Source organism: Phalacrocorax carbo, chromosome 2 (genome assembly GCF_963921805.1).
Source record: "Phalacrocorax carbo chromosome 2, bPhaCar2.1, whole genome shotgun sequence".
Taxonomy (NCBI): Eukaryota; Metazoa; Chordata; class Aves; order Suliformes; family Phalacrocoracidae; genus Phalacrocorax; species Phalacrocorax carbo.
Genome location: NC_087514.1, coordinates 156,257,834 through 156,276,015, shown reverse-complemented (window position 1 = coordinate 156,276,015; position 18,182 = coordinate 156,257,834). Strand labels below are relative to the sequence as shown.

General features: G+C 45.5%; 1 protein-coding gene across 4 annotated transcripts in view; it reads right to left on the bottom strand.

Annotated features, from left to right (window-relative positions):
• Positions 1-13,454, bottom strand: part of DIP2C (disco interacting protein 2 homolog C) — a 333,846-nt gene extending 320,392 nt beyond the window's left edge. For 2 of the 4 annotated variants that reach the window (XM_064445000.1, XM_064445001.1), the window contains exon 1: positions 12,857-13,453. In XM_064445000.1, the coding sequence (XP_064301070.1) occupies positions 12,857-12,941 (85 nt within the window). In that variant the 5' untranslated portion in view covers positions 12,942-13,453. Of the gene's footprint in view, positions 1-12,856 lie in introns of all 4 variants that reach the window. The other 2 variants (XM_064444999.1, XM_064445002.1) reach the window with 2 other exon arrangements.
• Between the last annotated feature and the right edge of the window lie 4,728 nt (positions 13,455-18,182).

Below are 18,182 nucleotides of genomic sequence, written 5' to 3'. Positions count from 1 at the left end.
TCAATTTAAGAATAAAAGCTTTCAATTTTCAGCATGTTGGCCCTAACATGTCTCATGCACACTCTTTCACATGTGAAAAAAAGCTATTGCAAAAGGAGGCATCACATGAATTATCGACATTGTGATCCTGCACACAAGCCTGCTGTTTAAGAGGACTGGTGAAAAGACAGATGACAAAGGAATGGAAATACATGGGGCAGGATGGGGGACTGACCCTGACCTGCCGCACCAGGGCTAGGTGCCTTTGGAGAGAAGCCATGAAGGTCAGTGTTCACAGTGAAACTACAGGAAAACAGAGAGATGTGAGGAGAAGGAAAAAGGGAAAGCAAAACCAACATAACGCTGGCTTTCTCTTTCTGTCGCACAGGAAGAGGTGATACGGACCATGTGTTACCTTTCACAAAGGACCAGAAATGCTACAGAGCTTCTGTGATCACTAGCTGCTTCCAGCAAATTGGTAACAACTTCTCGAAATACGGACAGGTTTCCCAGTCCTGAATGGGGTCCGTACCTTTCTGCTGGGACTACATCTTGGCCTGCTGTTCCATATATGTAAAGGCTCTCTGAAATGCAAAATGTTCTCTTAGTACCAGAAATTACTAGACACAAAGAGAAGAGGAAAAGAAAAAGTATCTGTTTTTTTCTACCATACACCCTGGCATAGATCCTTTAATATCACAGATTGTTTCTCACTATTCACAGACATAGCTTTAACTGGAAGCATACCCGGCAGTGCAGTCCTGATGCCAGCATCAGTTTTGCCATTTATTTTTAGGTGAACTGGACTTCATTCCAAGTGAAAAAATAAATTCAAGAATATATTTTGACAAAACTTACACTCCCTCCTTATTTAAGCCCCTGAGAATGAAGCTTCAGCTTTTACATTGAGAGAACTCCCATCCTTCTGTTTTGGGGAGACTTCAATCACCCCCCTGACTGTAATTCCTATTGTAATTCCTACTGTACACTCATAGGAGCCCAGCTCCGGGAGGTGTGACTGCTTTATGTCCTTGCTGGGCTCTGGGGTGGAATGCAGAAACTGATGGGGGGGGGGGGGGGGTCACTAAGTCCATAACAAGAGTCTTACGATATTTTCAAAAGAAGCCTAGAGAAAAACAGATGCCACCATATTTCAGACGGATATGGTTACTTAGATGCTTTATTCTCTCTCAACCCTAACATAACCATGTGAGCAATTTTTGATGAAAAAGCATATATAACATGTTAACATTATTTATTAATAATTACTTAAATAAGACATTTAGGTCGCATCTATCAGCTACTATTTTCAAACTATCACTTTTCACAAAGTCCCCACTAGCAAAACAGCCTTGTATCTAGGGAGAAGTCAGGGGAGACTTCTTTGGGAGTCTGAATTAGAACAGATTTATGACAGAAGTAAGACGACTGTAAAATTCAGATCACGAAGCTGTTTGTGTTAAAAAAGCCAACTCTTCTTTGCAGTTGGCTTCTTTCTTCCCAATTTCAGTCTAACATAGTTCTAGATATTCAATTTACTTCAGTCCTAAAAATGTACAGAGGAACAAGTTGGCATGTAAGGCCTGGAGTTATTTCTAGTATATCCTGAAGCAGAATGGCTCATAAAAGAAGTTAAATCTGAAGATAGGTTTATTATTTACCAGAAGTAGCCAATTACAATCATGAACAGCCAAAGTGCATCTGAAGCAACATACATATGCAATTTGACATTTTGAATGATGGGTAATAGACATAACACTGCAGATGGTATTTTCCTATTAAAATACACAGAAAAGCATTCTGCAGGTCAGCCAAAGCCAGACCACCACCTAGGAATGAAAAACACCATCATACAACACGAGGACTTCGGATTGAAATTCCTCAGGCTTCAGAGATGCTGTGGTCTTTGCGTGAGCTTCAGGACAGAAAAGAGACAAGTATATTTCTTGAACAGTACAAAGAGCTGGTGCGTGAACCAGGCTAGATTCCTCCCAGAAGGACACAGAACTGGCACTGACAAGAGCGAGCCCAGGCTTCCTATACCTGTTGTTCCAGAAGTAGTCTATATGGGGGGAAAACCGGTACAGACTGGGTTACCAGAAGTTATTAAACGCCTCTAAAAGGTCCAGCAGTCAAAGATGAAATTTAACATCGCTGTGCCTATTTCTGGCTCAAGACATCCCCCACACAGCCGCTTCGCTTTTCCACAAGGTGACCCCAGCCACGTAGCTCAGCTGCACAGCATCCTTTGTGGAACGAAAAACAGAGAGGAGGCTGGCTTTCAAAGCTGAAGAAGACTTCCCAGCAGCCCTGGTCTTCCTCGGAAGTACATTCAGCAGACAATACCAGCCAAGGCATCATTATGCTCAAGAAGAAAAACAGCGTCTGGGCTAAGCAAAAGGAAATACCTTACTTCTCCCACTGCAGACAAAGGAATATGTTCTCTTTACATCTCACTGTGCTCCAGAAGTGGTTTCCTCTGGAGGTCAAAGATACCAGCTTTGCAAAACCCCCAACAAACAAAACAGCTTTCACAGACGTTCTGACAGCAGCACAAAGGCACAGAAAGACTGTTACCGCTCCTACACCCTTCACCTATCGCCGCAACGCAGAGAGCAAACTCAAGTTACCATGACTGGCCAGTGAGGCAAAAGCAAAGATATCAGAGCAAAACGCAGCCATCCTGATGAAACCTTCCAATGAGAACTGGGTTCCCCTTCAAAGTAGGCAGGGGCTTCTCCTTAACTTAGTATGCTGAAAAAGCATGGATTCAAGGTGCATTCAAATCACATATGGAATTACAAATAATAATAAGGAATCCAAGAAACACTAAAGGGGAAGGAAAGAAACAATATTCACAGATAGGTTAACTAAAAATATACACTACAGTATATATCTACTGTATGAAAGCTAAAAGTAGGGAAATAATACACTAGCTGTCTTACTACGACTCATTCCATACAGACCTCACTTCCCTGAAGCACCAGGGAACCGGATGTGGGAAGGATTAAACTTCAGAGGAAGTGAGTGCTTTCCTATTCTCTATCCAAATTATTAAAAGGTACAATACCTTTATGTAAAAGCCAATTTTCAAATCACATATAATAAATTTTAAGGGAGCTTTTAAAAATGCTATTGTTCTGCCACTTCATGCTTATACAGAAGTCCCTGGAGCTACAGATAAATATATGAGTAGTCAGTATTTGAGCAAGTATTATCAGAGTGGCTGCATCTGATATCCTCTCAAACTGTAATGTATGCACAACCTTACAGTGTTCAATATTGATTTAAAACAAATTACTACTGCAAGTAAATGCCAAGTCATCACTAGTAAACTACTGAAAATATACTAAACCTGAAATTCTCAACTGTTGCAGCGTTTTTTGAAGTCATCAGGAAAATATATATCATAATGCTGGACTAAAACATTTATAAAATGCCACTACAAAAGTACTTATTGCACTTAAGCCAGTACATTTCTGGTCAAGGGTGGATTCAGTGGTTTACGTATCTATCTACACACACAAACTTCTTACATTCATTATTTCTTAGAAAGGAGCCTTCTATCAAGTCTGCTAGTGGTGGATTTCTTTTAGAAAGCTGTTGAGTCTTCTTTTCTATGCAAGTGTTTCAGTGTTTATCTAGCCTTATTAGTATTTTCCGTCTTATCTCCAGTCTGACTTTGTCTAATTTCCATTCCTAGGAGTTGGATCTTCTCATGTTTTTGACTGCTAAGAGTGCATTAACTTTGCGCTATAAGTATTCCTCCCTCCCCAACACAAGGTTTGTCAAATAATCAAAATAAACTCCCCAGCTTTCTCCTGGTTAACAATGTTTTATTAGGACAGCTTTAATCCCCAATGCCCATGTCTCTACTCTTGGTCACTCTTCAAGATCTCTTCTGAACTGTTTTGTCAAATTCTCCAGAGTCTGTGGTATGGATACTCATATGACTAAAAAAAGAGTTTGTAAGAGACACAGATAAAACATTGTGACTGGAATGTGACAAACGCTTTAGCAGCATAAAATTCATAAGCATAAAATGCAAAACTTTTTTCAGCATCATCAAAAAAACCCACCCATTAAATTTAATTCTTGACAGTCCCATGTTGTTGCTCAACACAACAAACCAACTTTCTCCATTACAACATGGAGCTGATTAAAAGTAAAGCCAGTTAAAAGTATTGCCAATCTGTTATTTTCCCTCTTAAAAGCAAAAATCACTCCAGAGTCCAACAGCATTTTTTCCTAAAAAAAGTTAACACCTCACTTGACAACACTTAGAAAAACTTACACCATCTTCTAAACAATGTATTCATACATTTTTTAGACTAAAAATATAACAGATGAAACTGGGCTCTTCCAGCAAATTCAGCAGAGGGGTTTGCTGTTGTCATCATTCAGGCAAGAATAGGGACATTTCTGCATTTTGCCATTTCACTAGGTAACTGTTGTTTGTTCATCCTCAGGTTATCTATCAAAGAGTCTAGCATTTGAAACACAATTTCCATTTTAAGATTCTTTACCAAAGTTGAACTGTTCACATGTCACCACAATGCCATCATTTTATGTGTTCAAGCATTCATCAAAAATATTATCCCATTATTTGAATAACATTTCTTTCAACAAGAATGAGAGGCATGGCACACAAAATTCTAGATTTTGCTCATTCTCCATGCAATTATAACAATGAAAAATATGAGGTAATATGACTAAGGGTACCACCTCAAAAAAAAAAGTGAAATTTCATTATTTGCTACGACCTTGAGGCATGTAGCTGTAGTTACAGAGTATACAGATTTTGGAAGGAAGCTTTCTGTGCGATTTCAGAACTGTTCTGTAATGCGATACTAGAATCCCAATTTGGTCTATTTTCTCATTAAATGGTAATAGATGCAATAGCCCTGTAATCATCCTGCTAATACTGCATAACCCTATCTGGAGGGGCCACACAGAAAGGATAGTCCAGGCCTGCTTTATGGGAAGACATTGTTGCTAAGGGCTCTTTATTTTGCCAGGCTGTTTATGGACACATGGACATCCACATACTAGGAAAAAGCGTGTCAGCACACATTGTTTGGGTCTTTAAGCCAACCAAATGTCTCTAAACTTTTGCTAGTCTAGGCAGACTTTCAACCACCAGCCTACCAGGGAAAACAGCAGGCTCCATGACCTACACTTCAGTCTCTGTCACAAGAGTTCGTGAAGAGGCATTTTCCTGGTTTCTGAACAGGTCCTACCAGACCAGACTTAGAAAATCTTTTTTTGACATTTTAATCTTACATACAGATCAAGTCAAGATTTGAATGAAGGAACTGCAAATGTCATGGTTAGTGTGGAGGTACGATTTCTGGATCCAGGGAGCAACAGGGTCAAACACAGGTCCTAATACCCATTTTTATTTCCATAGTAAGCAGACAACCTTTGAAGAATCCCTTCTTCCCTCCACTGCCACCATTCTGTAGACCCAGTTGTACACATAAAAGCAAACACAAACTCAAGCATCCTAAAAGATGGCCTATTAATGGTCCAGTTCAGTCTTTGGAAATCACCTCTTCAAATGTCACAGGAAACACCTCCTTCCCTTCCAAGTTATTTTGTAGTCATCCAACCATTTAGCACAATACTCCTAAATAGAGGTCATTGAGACCAGACATCATATACTTTTCAATGTTAACAACTCCCGTAAAATAATGTGACGATTAACCACACCCCAGCACTTAATGCTGCTCTAAGCACTGCAGGTTGTATGTCAAACAGACTATGCCTATCAAACTGCCAAGAACCAGCCACTGACTCTGCTCTCAGAAAAAGGACTACAAGAAGCACCATGGCATGCCTTCGTCCATCCCCCAAGAGCCATGCACAGGCTGCTCTGGTAGGACTCCACAAGGCGTTAGGGCAGAAGCCTCCTCTTCTGCGGCCAGAGGCTCCAGCCAAAGCCGTGGCCATGGTCTTCTCTGCATCTGTCTCAAGCTGAATTGCTTTGAGTATTCCTATTCCTATATTTGCTTTTTTACTGCAGAAGATCATTATGTCCCCAGTATGTTTTATACATATTTTAAAGGTATACTTAATCCTAGCAATAAATAATAGTGGCTAGCAAAATTAGAAGCCCTAGCTAAGATTACTGAAAAAAAATTTGATTGATTCATACAGGCCTAAAAGGAGCAATTCCCTGATGCATTCCACCAAGTGGAGTTAAATGAAACCAGTTCCAGTTTTTTTAGTGCCCATTTACCCTAGTAATACAAGGAAAGACCAGGAAAAAACTCTGCAGAGATCAATCATGTTTTGGAATTGCCCCCCACACCACCACAGTCAAGGACAGTATCGGGGGCTGTTGTTAACCATCAGGAAAGGCTCTTAACAAGTCAGTAAAAGACTGCTGCATCCAGACCCCGTGGCTGGGGCTACAAACTGCAGGAGGTTCTCAGGAAGAAGGGGAAAAAAGGAGGTGGGGGAGGAGAGAAGGCAGAATGGGATCATCAGGAGTTTGGAAAAATGAAGCTCACCCACCGGGAAGGTAGGGGAATATACATGCATAATTTCACATGGATTAAGAGTCTGTGTTAGATCTGTGATTGCTGTGGTGAATTCTTACACTGCAGTGAGTCATCTTGTCTGACAGTTGCCGGGGAATTAAAGCAGTTATTTTTAAAAAATTATATGTCCTGCTTGACGCGTTATACAAATAGCCTCTTAAAAAATTAAAATGTAGTCAATGCATTTTTAAGTATAGAAGAGCCATGGTACGTTTAGAATTCTCTGTACCACACCACAAACATCCATTCTGAGCTACGAAAACCTAAAGGAGTCTATTGATGTCCCTTCAGAGAAACATTGATCTTTCTGCTGCTCCCAATCCAAATCCTGCATCAGAAATTAGTTTGTTATATCTGCCTTTTATACAGCATGAAAATATTTTTCCCCGAGAAAAATTACACTCAAAGGAAAGAGGTGTGCTAAATCTGAATTCCTTCGATACCAAATAATATTTGGTTTGCTAAAGACTATTCGAATCAAAACGACAGCATTCCCCTTATAATGGAATAACAAAGGCAGGTCAATACCCTTCTACAGAAAGCAGCACGCTGACTCGCAACCGTAGGCGTACATCGCGCTGTTGGTTTGGCGAGGGGAAGCAGTGCTGGCTTCTGCTCCCTGCACTGCGCCGCAGAATCACGCAGACGTTCCCTGAAGCTGCAAAGGGCAGCTCCGTACAACGCACGTTCTCGTTATAAATACACTGCTTGCTGCCTGTTTTGCCTATAAAACTGACACCCCATTGGCAATTTTCACAGGTCCTTGGGAGAAGTTTTTTGAGTATGCCTGTTGTGTAATACAGTAAAGATCATCTGAATGATCTAGTAAGTGTAACCCTTGGGCATCAATGCTGCTCAACATCAGCTGGCAATAAAGGTATATTTACAGCATGCCTTCAGGGCAGCTGTTCTGGGAACATCCTGGAGATTTGCATAGTCTATTTTACAAGGCATTACAATGCACATCAACTAAATGAGTGGCAGAGAATCCTGTCGACGCAACACCACACATTAAAAGCCCTTAAGTCCAAATATCATAGTAAAGTGAAGTAGGTAGATTTTAAAAAATACTTCAAATTCCAATATCTTAAAATACAAATAGCTATTGACTTGTGAGTGAATTTAACCTGTTTTTAAAGTAATCAAGTTACTGTCCCTCTCCAACTTGCGCACCATACAAGAAACAAAGCAGCTCATCAGAGGAGCTTCATCTTACAAAGAAGGAAAAGTTTCTCTTGCCAGCCCCCTTGATTTTATCATAATTCTCATGGCATTTGGCGTATTTCCTTAAAGCCTGAGATCTTGTAGGTAACTTATGTGAAAATTTCAGCTTTATGTATTTTGAGTAAATTAGCCCTCTCTCTGTCAGAAAAAGAACCAAAAACATGAGCCAACTGCACCCTAACGGTTCGAAAAACAACATGAAGCAAATGTGAGTATTGAATTTCTTAGTTCATTTCTCACCTAAGCTCAGAAAGTATTAACACTTTGTCATTGCACAGGTGATACCCACTTGCTAAGCAGAGCACTCTCTCACAAGGAGTGAATTAAAAGGATGACTTTCCATCCCAAATCACAGAGGTGTGGTAGTTATTGAAATTTTCACACTTTGAAACCTCTCCATGGGTGAAGAGTCAGCTGGCAAATGTTATGGAGAAATAATAACTAGAGGAGCTAACTACAGTGCTCTGGCCCCAACCCAGTGACTACATGCAGACAACAAAAGGCAGAACTTATACCTAATAAAATAATAAACCTGGCAGACAGTGACCCAATCAACCCAACAATATCACCAAATATAATCGAGCCAGTTGACACAATGAAAGCTGAGGACCAAATTAATTAGCTGAGTGCATGTCTAGTGCCTTTGGGAATAAGTAACCCGTCATTAAAGATCTGCTGACACTTTTTGAAAGTGTGCTTTGGAGAGAAGTTCAGACTTTCAAAAAAACCCAAACCTGCTATGCCTTAATGGAAGAGGACTAGAAGTATAGTGTGGAATATAGGGAGAATGGTTTCTGAACAGTGTGGTTTTCACATTTTCCATGTGGCATCTGTGGCTCTTTAAGTGTTTCTGCAATGTTATCTGGCACTTGGATAAAACACTGGAAGAACTACAGAGCATCTTTTCCCAATTAATTTTGGTTCAGGAAGTAATTGGAAGGGCAATATAACCTTGTACGACCTTAAATTGAGGGGAAAATGAGACAAGTATTGGGGGGGCTTTTTTCTTTAAGTTCTTAAGTGTTTTTAAGAATGGAGGGGTTGTAGAATTACATTTTTCCTAATAAGAGAGCACATTTCAGGACTCCTGCTTTTATTAAATCAGTTTGTCAGTTAACAATCCCCAAGCTATTCTAAAAAACAAGATGATTCATCTATTTCCACCCAGTACAATTTTATACATCGCTAGAAAACTAAAGCCTCATAAAATTCTAAGCAGCCCTGAAGAACAACTACTGCAGAGTGACATGTTGATTGCATCAGCCTAGAAGGGCTACAGTTTTGAGCAATGCAAGCTTTAGTACACGCAGTGGAAACTACTCCAGAGTGTCAAAGAGCACATATGTAACATGCCAGCATCAGGCACATTCACTCAAACACAGCAAAACAAATGTCTTCAGAGTATCTGGTGGGATAAGGATGATTCCACAGCTTCTCATGAAATTTAAACTGCTGCTTAGCCCCTGTGTTCTGAGAAGCACAGAAGCATTTGCCCCCTCCCAAAGTGAAGCGAAAGCACCGTCAAGAAGTGTGCTACTGATGCCTTAAGCTGAACACAACATGACATGCCAAGCCATCAGCGTGAAAGTCATTCTCAGCACTCACCAGCGTGCTAGGCTGCCTCCGTCACTCATCCCCTGTGCAGGGCAGGCTGCCGGCACGCAGGCGCTGAGGACACTGGTAAGCATTTCTGACTCTGACTGATCTTCACCTTCTAAATCATAATAACGAAACTAATGACATCTAAAATGGTTATCCTAATTTGCATCCATAGTACCTTTTAAATAGCTATGTTTAAAACAAAAAAGCCCATTCAGACCACAACAAAGGGGAGGTAGAAGGCATGTGGCTTGCCCACAATAACCAACAGGTTAGGATTGCCACAGAGAGGATTTTAGCAGAACACCAAGTAAACACCTTCCTGATGAACTGCTCCTCCCTCTCAACCAACGAGCAGTGCAGAACTGCCTGAAGGCTCACATGAAAAAAGGCACTTTCTCCTATTGTCTAAAGAGTATGTGTTACCTGACTGTTACCTGTCCGGCAGTTGCTTCCTGAGGTTCTCCCACCAGCATCCCTGCCGCGAGTGAGGCTATGCCTAGTGCACAGCTGAACAAGGAACTCAGAATTTGGCTACAAGGTGGGGTAAAAAATACCATGGCCAAATTTAAATGTATGATGACTACCAGTGAAGACTGTACTTACAACATCTGCACAGTGCCAGCTGTGCTAGTGACACAGTAACTAGTGGTCTGGCCACACAGACACCAGCTATTTTATGTTAGGTTTCGAGATGCATTGTGTGTGTAGGACCCACGCTAACACACAAGACACTTCCAATAGCTAGGAAGGAGACAGCTTTTAGCCAAGAAACGATCTTGCAATGACAATCCTGCTGGTGCTCCTCTCTCTTGTCCACAACGCAGCAGCTTTCTTTCAGAAGCTGTTCCTAAGGCTGCACTGTCCATAACAGGTTTTGACACTGGAGAACCAGGTCACTTGGATACAAGCAGCAGCAATTCACAACCTGCAGCATTCAGCGGCACCAGAACTGAAAAACTCATGCTCACAAACAATACAGCAACCGTTTCAGGCACCCAGCATTTGAAAAATATTTTCCTAGCAAGTCTGACTCAAGAAAGCACTTCAAAGAGGGGCACAATTTACGGCAGTTGCTCAGCTCCCAATGTTATCAATGAGACCCAAGCACATGTTTTAGCACGCAGCCGCCTGTCTACTGCCGTCAACAGTTTCTTGCTTCCCAAAGGCAGCGAGGCACCCTAACAAGTCATGAGCATAACACGTGTTGAAACCTCAGTCTTGTGAATATTTATGTACACGCAGAAGCGTATCACGGTGAATGTACCGTTCATGTGTCCACTTATGAGCCAGTGGACATAATGGTCATAATGGTCAAGTTAAGTACATATGTAAGGTGCTGCATGTTCAGGGTGTAAAGATACACAAAGTTGCCTTGAAAACCATTTACCTCAGAGTTAGCATAGCCAGAGCATGACCAGTCTTCTACAGCACAATCTAACTGTACCAATTACTGATCCCACTGTACGTGGGGATTAGTTTTGCGAACAGAGTGGGAGCTGGAGCACAAATGCCTAAAGCTAGGAGCTTTAAGCAACAAATTATTTCATCTTCTCAGGTACTGAGCACTGTCACGTACTTGACTATGAGCATATCAAGAGGGGCTTTGCGGAAGACACTGAAACCAGGACACTGACACTTTCTCCACCTGCCTCCCAATTCCAACCGATCTTCATTTAGGCTGCCACAGTCAGAAAACATGAGCCACCCCATCTACTGGGTATAATGTCAGTGGCACAGAAGGAAAGATTATAGTCAGTGGGCTAAATTCATTCCAGCTCTAGCTGCAGGGAAGTTACAGCAGTGCAGATACAGATGTCCAGTTGCGAACCACGTCGCACTTCCTCAGAGCTTTCTTGGATTATGCTTACAGCAACTGCACCGTAAAACTGTATTACAACTTCAGTACACTGAATTAGCAGATTTCTTATTGAAGGTCTATGCCAGCTTGATTTTGGTCTTCTGCAAGCTTTTACTAACAGCTGTTTAATTAGTACCTTGTTGGTGTGTAGACAATGGTGTGAAACACACCAAGAAGCATTTTCTGCATAAAGCGAGAATGTTACGTACACGGTGATATAAACAGTCCTTCCTCCCACCCTTACTACCACAGATAAGGGCCCATCGATGGGCAGTGCATCACAGAAAGGCAATACTGTATTTAACTCCTCTTATTACAAGCTTTCAGGGTGCCCTCGGGGAGGGGGAAGCACAGAAACAAGAGCCACGAGCCATCTCGGCAGCTCATTCTCCTCTTCACCCTCAAAGCGTTAAAAGGAAAATACAATGTCAACATCAGCTCCTCCCTGCTGATGAAACTGGCTCGAGCTCATTTTACTTTCTGGCTTGGAGCCCTTACAAACCGTTACAAAAAGACAGAAAGACAGACGGCTCAATACATCGACCGCTTCCAATAACTAATTTGGGACACGCTGGGTCATTTGCCCCTTCTGTTATGTCTGTAGCCTCTCGGTGATGAATGAACCCTGATACTTGGGGGGGGGTTATTCGAAATAAAAGGGGTGGGGGGTAGCTAATAGCAGATTTGCCTTGCAGGAAAGAGCCAACCCTAGCACCAGTATATATAAATACTCCCCACTCTCTTCCTCTGGGAGGAACAGATTACATCTCATACACTAAAATCGTCTGCAAGGCTGCTGGCACTCCGGGCGCTCCATCCCCATCCTGAGGGATCCTGACAGGCACTGAGCGCTGCCTGCCTCTCCCTCCTCAGCCGAGCTGGCACACAGGGAAGCGGGGAGCCGGAGCCAGGCTGAGGGGAGGCGGGCTGGGGCTGCTGCTCGTCCTCCCAGCCACGGCAGCAGCGACACGCGGGCTGCATGAGAGCCCTCCCAACCCGGGAACCGCCGGAGCATCGCAACCAACCGCGCCAAGAAAATCACCACAAGCTTTCAATTACATGAAAAAAAAAAAAAAAAAAACGCAGTTAAAAAAATATATATATCGTTTCCTCTGATCGACCTAACTAGTATTGTCCAGAACGACCTTATCGTGGGGTATTCCGCTGCAACCGACAGACACGTTGCGTGGACTTCGCGGCGAGCCCCTCCACACGGTCACGGCGGGGGGGCTGCACGCAGGTACACGGCCGACTTCCGCGGAGCCGCATTTTCCTGGCAGGGCAGGAGCCCCTCGGAGCCAGCCCTACGGATTCTTCCACCTCCCGCACCGCAGCGTGCGCGGCCGGGGCGGCCAGCCCTGCCGCCGGAGCCCCCCGCCCGCCCCCGCCGGCGCCGCGGCCCGGAGCGGGGACACCGCGGGCGGAACAAAACACCCGCGGCGGGGGCGCTGGGGAGGGGGCCCCGCCGGGGAGCCCGCGGGCGCCATCGGCCCCGGGCCGAGGACCGGAGGGGTCCGGGGACAGCAGGGCCACAGGGCGGGGGTGTGTGAGGGGGAGCGGGCCGCGGCCGCCCCTCCGCCCCGCTCCGCTCCGCTGCGCTCCGCCGCCGCGCTCCCTCCCGCGCCCGCCCCGCCCGCCGCCCCTTTACCTTCGGAGAGCTCCAGCTCCAGCTCGGCCAGCCGGGCCCTCACCTCCAGGGGCAGGGACACGCTCTCCAGGCTGCGGTCCGCCATGCTCGCGCGGCGGGGACGGGCGCTCCCCTCCTCTGGCTGCCCCGCTCTCCCCCTTTGTCCGCGCTGAACGGGGAGAGGGCGGGCGGGCGGCGGGGCCGCGGGTGGCTGGGTCCTCCCCGCGGTCTCAGCCGGGCATGCAGGGGGTAGGCGGGCGGGCGGGCGGTCCGCGCGGGGGGACGGGGCGCGGAGGGAGGGAATGCGGAGGTTTCTCCTCTCCTCCCCTCTCCTCCTCCTCCTCCTCCTTCGCCGCCTCCTTCAGCGGGGCCCCGCCATGGCTATGGCTGCTGCTGCTGCTCCCGCCGCCGCCGCCCGCCCGCGATCGCTCCGCATCGGCTCCCCGCCGCGCCCGGCCCGGCCCGGCCCACCCCCCACCCCCCGCCGCCCGGCACCGCGGCGGTGGCTCCCGCCTCGCCTCGCCTCGCCTCGGCTGGCCGCGCCCCGGCCCCGGCCCCGGCCCGCTCCTCCCCGCCCGGCTGGGGCTGGCGGCGGCGCCTGGCGCTGCGGTGCCGCTGCCGCGACTGCCGCGGGCCGGGCACGGCGCCGCTGTCACATCCACGTGACCGCGCCGCCCCGCGCCCCCGCCGCCGGCCCCCAGGGGGCGCCATGGCCCTGGCGGCGCAGCGGGAGCGCGCAGCGGAGCGGGAGCGCGCGGCGCGGCCGCGCTCCCGCCCGGGCCCTCCGCCGGCCGGCGTCCGGGATGGGACGGGACGGGGTGGGGATGGGGTGAGATGGGATGGGGTGGGTTGGGATGGGGATGGGATGGGATGGGGTGGGGTGGGGTGGGGTGGGGTGCTGGCACCGTGGAGGCACAGCAGGCTCCTCTGCCCTCCCCTCCAGGGTCCAGAGTGAGCTCATTCCGGCGCCTTGCGCGTACACCGTGGCTTCAGGGTGAGGCTGGCGAAGTGCTTTATCATTTATTCATCCTAACGGCACTCCCTGGAAGTAGATCTTCATATCCCTATTTTACAAGGAAGGAGGGGAAGGAGTGGTGTGCTCAACACCAGAAAGACAAATGGCACCCCGACAGCCCACATGCCCTTTTCCTTCCCCACCTGCTGAACATCTTCCAGTGTACCCTATTTTTCATCTGTATTTTCTGCATGGAGCCAATAGTGGACTTGGCACTCTCAGGTTAACAGTTGGACTGGATGACCTTAAGGGTCTTTTCCAAATGTATTCCATTCCATTCCACTCCATCCCATTCCATTCCCAACAAGCCGTGGCAATTCTGGTGTGTATATCACTACACCCTGGGTGCACGTTTCCATGAAAGAGTAGCACAATCTTAATATAATTTAAAAAAAACCAAACAGCTGACACCATGGTGTGTCCATGCTCAGAACAAGCATGTACCAACCCACACTGGGCCCGATTCTGTAGAACATGGTTAAAAGGACTGACGCACCACTACCCTTAATTACACTGCTCCAAACATAAGGAGGAACTCTTTGGAAAACATCTAATAAAATTCCCTTTCAGATCAACAAACCTATTTCACAGAGAACATTTTGCTTCCTGTCTTTTTCTCCCTGTGCGTATTTTCTTTTTTCGTTTGTTTGTTTGGATTCAGTTTTGGTGTTTTGTCTTTTTTAAATCTCTCACAAGAACAAAGGAGCAAGATGCCACAGCACCTATCATTTCAAAAATCCTTGGGAGTCCCAATGGTAGAACAGGTCTCAGTGGGGCTCAACATTAGCAGAAACAGAAAAGGTGTAATCATTGCCAGTCCAGCCTTGGCTTACCAGCTTACTGTTTCAGTCAATGGAAGAAAAGCAAGGATGTAGGAGTTTCTTCAAAAGGTAAAGCTTAGGCTGTGACTATACTAAACAATGTAATTCTTTAGTATGTTGTGGAACAAAAACAAATTACATCATGTTACCATCTGTGCTGAACTGGCGTCAACACTGGGGCGATTCCTGCAGCATGTGCAGGGCTGGTGGTTTCTCCTGTTTTCGCTGGTTACCAACCCCAGACGACTCGGGAGAGCTGTTTACACCCAGATCGTGGCTGATGCCAGCATCACTTCAGCCAGACCAGTGGCAGAACTGGTTGGGATACTTCACGAGGTTGCCTGCTGTAAACAAGGCTTGAACACAAAAAGTCCCTTAATTTTATGGTGCTGCTATTTGTTTTGTTGTCATATATGTTGATCGCTAGTAACCACTCGTGGACTACTCTTTAATACACTGCAAGATGAGAGACATCTGGTTAGCCTGTCTTTAGCAGGGCCATTACTTTCAGCAGCATGGCGACATGCACGCCACTTAGGGCTATACAAACACCTCTCTCCCGAGCTGTGCTACGCAGGGGTAAGATTTTTACCTTTTGTTAAGCACTGCGTGTTTCAAACAGAGACATTCAAAAAATTACCCAGGTCTCAAGACTTAAACAATGAAAAGAAATTAAATCCAAATATGCTCCAGGGTTCCTACCTGAGAATACGAGTTTTGTTTGTTTGTTATGTGGGATGAAATAGGCTGAAAGTACTAGCCTTCTGCAGGAGCAGCTTTTTCAAGTATGATGGAGGCAACCAAGAGGGAGGCAAGGGAAGGCTTTGGCGTGATCCAGCTTCCTTTGGTAATGCATATCTCCGAGTTGCACCTTTACTTCCCCAGTCCTGATAGTAGCTGATTATTTTACTTGTTATTTGATCATTACAGAACCTCTACTGGTGGTGTTAACCCTGCCTTCCAAATTTTTCCTTTTGTGAAGTTACATAAAGGGACCTAAAAAGAAATATTTGAACATTCACATCATTGTGCCTGAAATTTTGTTGGTGCTTCCACATCAAGACCTGCATTTCAGGCATTGGGTGCTTTTAAAGGAAGAGAAATCGCTTGGAATTCATCCGTCAGAAATGGAAATGGCTGAATTCGGCAAACTCTCTGCCAGGGGTATGTGCTGGGTGGTGGCTTCTGTGGAGGGAGTTTGAGGGGCTGTGGGGGCCCCCTAGGCAGGCAGGGCCATCCCACCACCTGGGGCTGGGCGCACACAGGGGTGAGCACTGTGGTAACCTTGACCCGGGGCTCCACCAGCCAAGCCCTGGCTTGGCAGCCTGCCTTGGAAAGCCCATTTGTTCCCCTAAGGCTCATCTCAGGAGCAAAGATTTCTTACTTATGCAAAGTATCAGGGCCCAGACTCCCGTAATGAAATCTCAAGCATATAAATTTGCATGATGATTTTGATGAAACACTGGAATTCCAACAGAAAAGAAGCAAGTCAGGACATTTGACCTAGCTGGTCTTAATTCATAGATCCTTTCAGATTTATAGACAAGAGGCTGTACCCTAATTATCCCCTGGAATGAGGGGTAGAAATTTTCCTGACTCCAAGAAAAGCAGGATGCTATTTATATTTTGGATGCAGTGATTAATTGGCATGGTCAGGATTTGTAGAATGTTTTCCTGTCATGACATGCTTTTCATCAGGCATGGTGATAGTTGCATGGCATACCATTTCATCTGCTTTCAAGAGAAGAAACAAGTCAGTGATGCCTTTCCAACAGCAGCCCTCCTCAACACAGCTTACGAGTGACTTTGTACACAAATGCTTTTGTTAAACTTATTTGGATGATTTACATCCAGTGACCCATTTGAACACGTGTATCTTCATGGAAGAAAGAAAAAAAGTGTGTTTTTACTTAATACTTACTGTAGTGCTCAAATCCTGCCAGAGATTATGCTCTGTACAGATCTTCTTATGGTGTCAATAGCTGAGTGAAACCTCTGAAGGACCACATAGAATTGACCTTGACTAGATAAAAATTATCTTTCCTGGCTCTCTCACAGCAAAAGATGTATCCAGTTTGGCAGAGATTTAGCCCAAAGCCACGTCTATACTAGAAAATGTTCCCAGCATTATAACTAGGAAAGGAGCAAGGCACTAAAGACATTTAGAAAACAGAAAATGCTGTTGTGTAGATGCTGTTACCTTGACCTAAAGCACCCAGGATGATATGTGTGTCTTCTGGACAGCATAGTAAAGGCAAGAGAATCGTGTCTGCAAATGAACAGGTTAGCTTCTCTTCTGTCTGTAGGAGTGGGGAGTCAGGATGTGGCCAATGTAGCAAAAAAATGTCAAAAGCAGGAGGCATTCACAAAAGAACAATGAAAATAATCAGCTGCCTGGAAGGACTGAGTTATAAGGAGAGATGACAAGAGTGCTTGCTCAGCTTGCTGAGCAACAGCAAGGGACGGCCCGGATAGCTACCCATGATTATTTGGAAAGTGGAAGCACCAAGGAAGTTGAAGAGGGCAAAAAAGCAGGGAGAAGATGATACAACTTCGAATAATCAGATGGAAATAAGAGAGAGAGCTGAAACACGTGTCAGGGAAAGCTTCCAAGGGATGAGCGGCATTAGCCTGCAGAAGAGGCTCTCAGAGGAAATGGTGGAATCCCCATAATTTGAAACATTAACACCAGAGTAGACAAAGCAATCATGAATATGCTGTAGGAAATAATCCTATCATGGGATGGGATGAGCATGCTTGTCTGGCATTGCATGTGTGAAGATGTACGGCTTTTTTTTCCTGTTGAACTCAATTTCCCCTTCACCTCTCCACTCCCACTCCCTCTGTTTGCGTCTGTCTGCTTATGTCTCATATGCAGGTCATGAAATATATTATTCCTTTATAGCATCTATCACAAATGTGGCTGGATGGCTACCTGCTGCCATACCTTGAATAGCAAAAAATAATTGATTAGATGCATTAATCAAGTTACCTCTGAATGCCATACAAATGGTTCTATAATTATTTCCAAGCTGGGTTCTACTTTCTTTTAGGAGTTAAAAATTAAAGCCAATCTCATCTTGGGAGAAAGGAAGGGAAAGGGAAAGGGAAAGGGAAAGGGAAAGGGAAAGGGAAAGGGAAAGGGAAAGGGAAAGGGAAAGGGAAAGGGAAAGGGAAAGGGAAAGGGAAAGGGAAAGGGAAAGGGAAAGGGAAAGGAAAAAGGAAATGGAAAGGGAAGGGGAAGGAGAAGGGGAAGGGGAAGGAGAAGGGGAAGGGGAAGGAGAAGGGAAAGGAAAAAGGAAAGGGAAAGGGAAAGGGAAAGGGAAAGGGAAAGGGAAAGGGAAAGGGAAAGGGAAAGGGAAAGGAAAAGGGAAAGGGAAGGGGAAGGATGGGCCACTCAGCACTTCTCACACATGATTTTTATTCTCTGTCCTGATACCTGGGCAAGCACCGAGGCCCATTTCTCCAAGCTGTTTAGATACCTTAGATCCCTTTAATTACCATAGGTATG